At 62.7% G+C, this 3,744-nt stretch overlaps 1 protein-coding gene across 1 annotated transcript; it reads left to right on the top strand.

Moving 5' to 3' along the window:
• Positions 1-104: 104 nt before the first annotated feature.
• On the top strand, positions 105-2,866 carry LOC103808169 (solute carrier family 25 member 39-like; the record flags this gene model as incomplete). The annotated part of the gene is made up of 9 exons (XM_009080937.1): positions 105-164; positions 1,259-1,368; positions 1,490-1,557; positions 1,650-1,774; positions 1,918-2,091; positions 2,196-2,305; positions 2,412-2,493; positions 2,587-2,667; positions 2,748-2,866. Coding segments are annotated over 9 exons (929 nt in total), but the record flags the coding sequence as incomplete, so codon positions are not given.
• Positions 2,867-3,744: the final 878 nt, after the last annotated feature.

Raw genomic sequence — 3,744 nt, 5'->3', positions numbered from 1 at the left:
GGCCACCCTCCCCTCCCTCTTCGGTGAGCACTGCAGGGGCTGGGTGGGCAGCAGGGTGGGGGCTACCACAGCAGGCATTGTGGCTAATGCATGGTGTGTTCCAGTGACGCCGCTGGACGTGGTGAAGATCCGGCTGCAGGCACAGAGGACTCCCTTCTCCAAAGGTATCCCTGCTCAGAGCAGGATGGGGGGCTCTGCCAGTCCCTCCCCAGCCAGCCCATGGGGAGGTCTTGGTTGGCAGAGCCCGTGGCAGGGATGTCTCTGCTCTTGGTGTGAGGGGCCAGTGTGAGGTGGCAGGTTACCATGGGCCCCCCGTCCTGGCGGGCTCGGGGGGCCCTGCTGGGGGAGCTGGGCCTGTGCTTGGCTCTGTCCTTCCCCCTCCACAGCCCCGTGCTGAGGGGGGTCAGGGCTGTGCCTGGCAGCCCCCTGGGGAGCGAGGCCACGAGGCTCAGCCTGCTCCAGCTGCTCCCTGTTCTCCCACTGCCTTTGTTCCAGTCTCCACACTGCTGCCCATGGGCTCTGCCCCCTCCCTGTGGGGTCAGCGGGCTGAGGCTGGCCCCAAGGGGCTGGTTTGGTAACAATAGGGACTGCTTGGGAAGTGGCTGCAGGGCTATCCAGACCCTTCACCCGCAGAGCTTTCACACTGGAGCTGCAGCACACACATATGCCCCAGCCCTGGGAGGTGGCATGTCCCTGTGTCATGGCTCAGTGTGTCCCTGTTGTGTGTTTCAGTGTTGCCAGCACAGTCAGTAGTGCCCTGGTGTGCTCAGCCAGCCACATGTGAGTACGTCCTGGGGCTCTGGGCAGCTCCTGCTGCCAGTGGCTTCGCTTTCCCAGGCCTTGATCCTGGTTTGCTTCTCCTCTGGTGGTGGCTTGGACTCCTGTGGCTGTGGAGACATCCCTGTGGTGTGGGGGGTGCCATTGCCCCAGCCCAGGCTGTTCCTGCAGCCCCCTGCACATCCACAGGGTCTGCTGGGGGTCTGTGCAGCAGGCTTGGCTGTTTGTGCTCCCTCTCCCTTGTCACTCTGTCCTATTGCTACGTCAGAGTCCCCTTGGATCTTCACTGCTTGCTGTCCCTGTGCCTGGCTTGAGAGCACAAGGCTAGGGCCTTGGCCTGGGTCTGGTCCCTACTGGGCTCAAGCAAGGAGGGTTTGGCTCCTTCCTGGAAGAGATGATGGTTTTGGGATCAGATGGGCTGGGCATGGAGCAGAGGGGAAGGGTCTCCTGTCTAATGTGATGCCTTTGCTTCCTGCCCCAGGGAAGTGTTTCCTCTACTGCAATGGGCTCATGGACCACTTGTACGTCTGTCAGAACGGCAACGGCTGCACCGCCTGGTACAAGGCTCCCACCCACTTCACTGGCACACTGGTAGGGGCTGTGGGCATGAGCAGGGGCCTCTCAGTCCCAGGGGGGTGTCAGAGGGTTTCCTGGGAGGGGGGATTTACCCATCTCCCCCTCTAACTCCTCTCCCTGGTGCTCCTCTCTCCAGGATGCCTTTGTGAAGATCACACGCTATGAGGGTCTCAGGTCTCTGTGGAGCGGTTTGCCCCCCACCCTGTGAGTCTGGGCACACAAACACCTACCCCAAGCCTCCTGCCAGCTGCCAAGGTGGGCACACATGCCCCTCACACCCCTCCTCCTCCTCACAGGGTCATGGCTGTGCCAGCCACTGTCATTTACTTCACCACCTACGACCAACTCCGGGACTACCTGCACGCCCGGACGGGAAGCCGTGGCCACCACATCCCCTTGCTGGCTGGAGCCCTTGCCAGGCGTGAGTACCCTCCTCTCTGGGGGTCCCCTGTGTCCCCACAGGGCTGTCTCAGTGCCTGCATTTGGCACCTGACTCTCCCAGCACGGTGCTGGTGGCTCTGCTGGAGCAAACAGGGCTGACTGCCTGTGTCCCCTCTGCTGCAGTGGGTGCTGTGACAGTCATCAGCCCCTTGGAGCTGATCCGAACCAAGATGCAGTCCCGACAGCTCAGCTATCGTGAGCTGGGTGTCTGCATCCAGTCAGCAGTGGCCCAGGATGGCTGGTTGTCCCTCTGGAGGGGCTGGGGACCCACCGTGCTGCGGGACGTCCCCTTCTCAGGTATGGCTGTGGTGGCACTGGGGCATGGAGGAGGCAGAGACAGGGCAGCCCTGTGAGCAGGGTTGGTGTGTCCAGGGTGACTGATGTTTCTCCTCTCCCCCCAGCTCTGTACTGGTTTAACTATGAGCTGGTGAGGGCATGGCTCTGCAGGCAGGCCTGGCTGGATGAGGCCACGTTCATGGTCAGCTTCACATCTGGGGCCATCTCCGGCACGGTGAGTTTGTGGCACTGGGGCTCATTTTGGGGGGATGCCCTCTGTGAGGAGGGAGGGATTGGACTGGGTTGGCACCAGTGCTCACTGCCCAGTGCCAATCCCACAGGTTGCTGCAGTGCTGACACTGCCCTTCGACGTGGTCAAAACGCAGCGGCAGATCGAGCTGGGAGACAGCGAGGTGCACCCAGGTGAGGGGCCAAGCTCCAGGGAGGTGCCTTGGGGGGCAACCAGCACTCCCCATGGGCATCCCCAGACCCTCACCCACTGCCCTCTCCCCACAGTGACAGCCTCCAAGCCTTCCTCCACGTGGCTGCTCATGCGACGGATCCGCGCCGAGTCCGGCACCCGAGGGCTGTTTGCAGGTGAGGACGTGGCCCAGCCCACGTTGGGGTGACAGGTGCCCTGGTGCCACCCTGGGGGGCTGACAGTGCTGTCCTTGCAGGTTTCCTGCCCCGTGTCATCAAGGTGGCACCTGCCTGTGCCATCATGATCAGCACCTACGAGTTTGGCAAGACCTTCTTCCAGAAGCTGAACCAGGAGCAGCGGCTGCCAGGGTTGTGAGAAGGGTTGGAGCAGGGCTGGATGTGGCCCTTGCCTAGGGACAGTGCCTGGTGTCCCCAGAGCAGTGATCTGCACTCGGCCGTGTAGAGCCCAAGTGCCTTCATCCCCCGTGCTGCCTCCCTGCTGCCTGCACACGGAGCCAGGGCCAGCCCGGCCCCCTCTCCATCCCAGCCACGCTGGGGGATATCTGTGCCTGCTGCTGTGACACTGGGGGGGACACGGAGCCCCCTGCTCCCATCCCTGGAGGCTGGACAGATGCTGCTGCTGGATTCACGGACACTCTGGCGAGGATGGGGTGTTCCAGGAGACCTGGGCTGGCAGGAGATGGGAGCTGGACCAAACCTCGGGTGCTTCTCTGCCTGCCTGAGCCCCCCCTGCTCTGCCTGGGGGTCTGCCCCTCCTCACCATCACTCACACACAGCCTCCCCTCGCTGGCTCTGCATGGCATGGGGATACACCAGGACCCTCTCCCTGCCTCCAGACCTCTCCTCCCACCTGGGCTGTCCCTGTCTCTTGTCAGACACTGGGTTGGACATACCCTGTGTGGGGACAGCCCTTGCTGCTGCTCCAGGGGGGCATTGTGGCACACTCTGCCCTGTCCCTTCACCGTGAGGGAATGCCCAGCTCTGCGGGCACTGCCCCCCTTCCCTTGGGACTCACGAGGGGAATGTCTCCTATTTTCTTAAATAAAGGAAAACACTTGTCTCTTAGGGGCAGGATTTCTCTCCCTGTGTTCTGGGGGCTGTGAAAGGCATCCCCATGGCTGACAACTGTGTCCCTGCTGTGTGGGTACAGTGCTGTCACCCACCAGTTCCTTGCTGGGCTTTTACTGGGGGGTAAGGGCACCCCAGGACCACACTGCGGATGGGCCAGGGGAT

This window comes from Acanthisitta chloris, unplaced genomic scaffold (genome assembly GCF_000695815.1).
Source record: "Acanthisitta chloris isolate BGI_N310 unplaced genomic scaffold, ASM69581v1 scaffold39658, whole genome shotgun sequence".
In the NCBI taxonomy this organism is placed as follows: domain Eukaryota; kingdom Metazoa; phylum Chordata; class Aves; order Passeriformes; family Acanthisittidae; genus Acanthisitta; species Acanthisitta chloris.
Note: the sequence above shows the minus strand (reverse complement) of the source record. Positions and strands in the feature narration are given on the sequence as shown.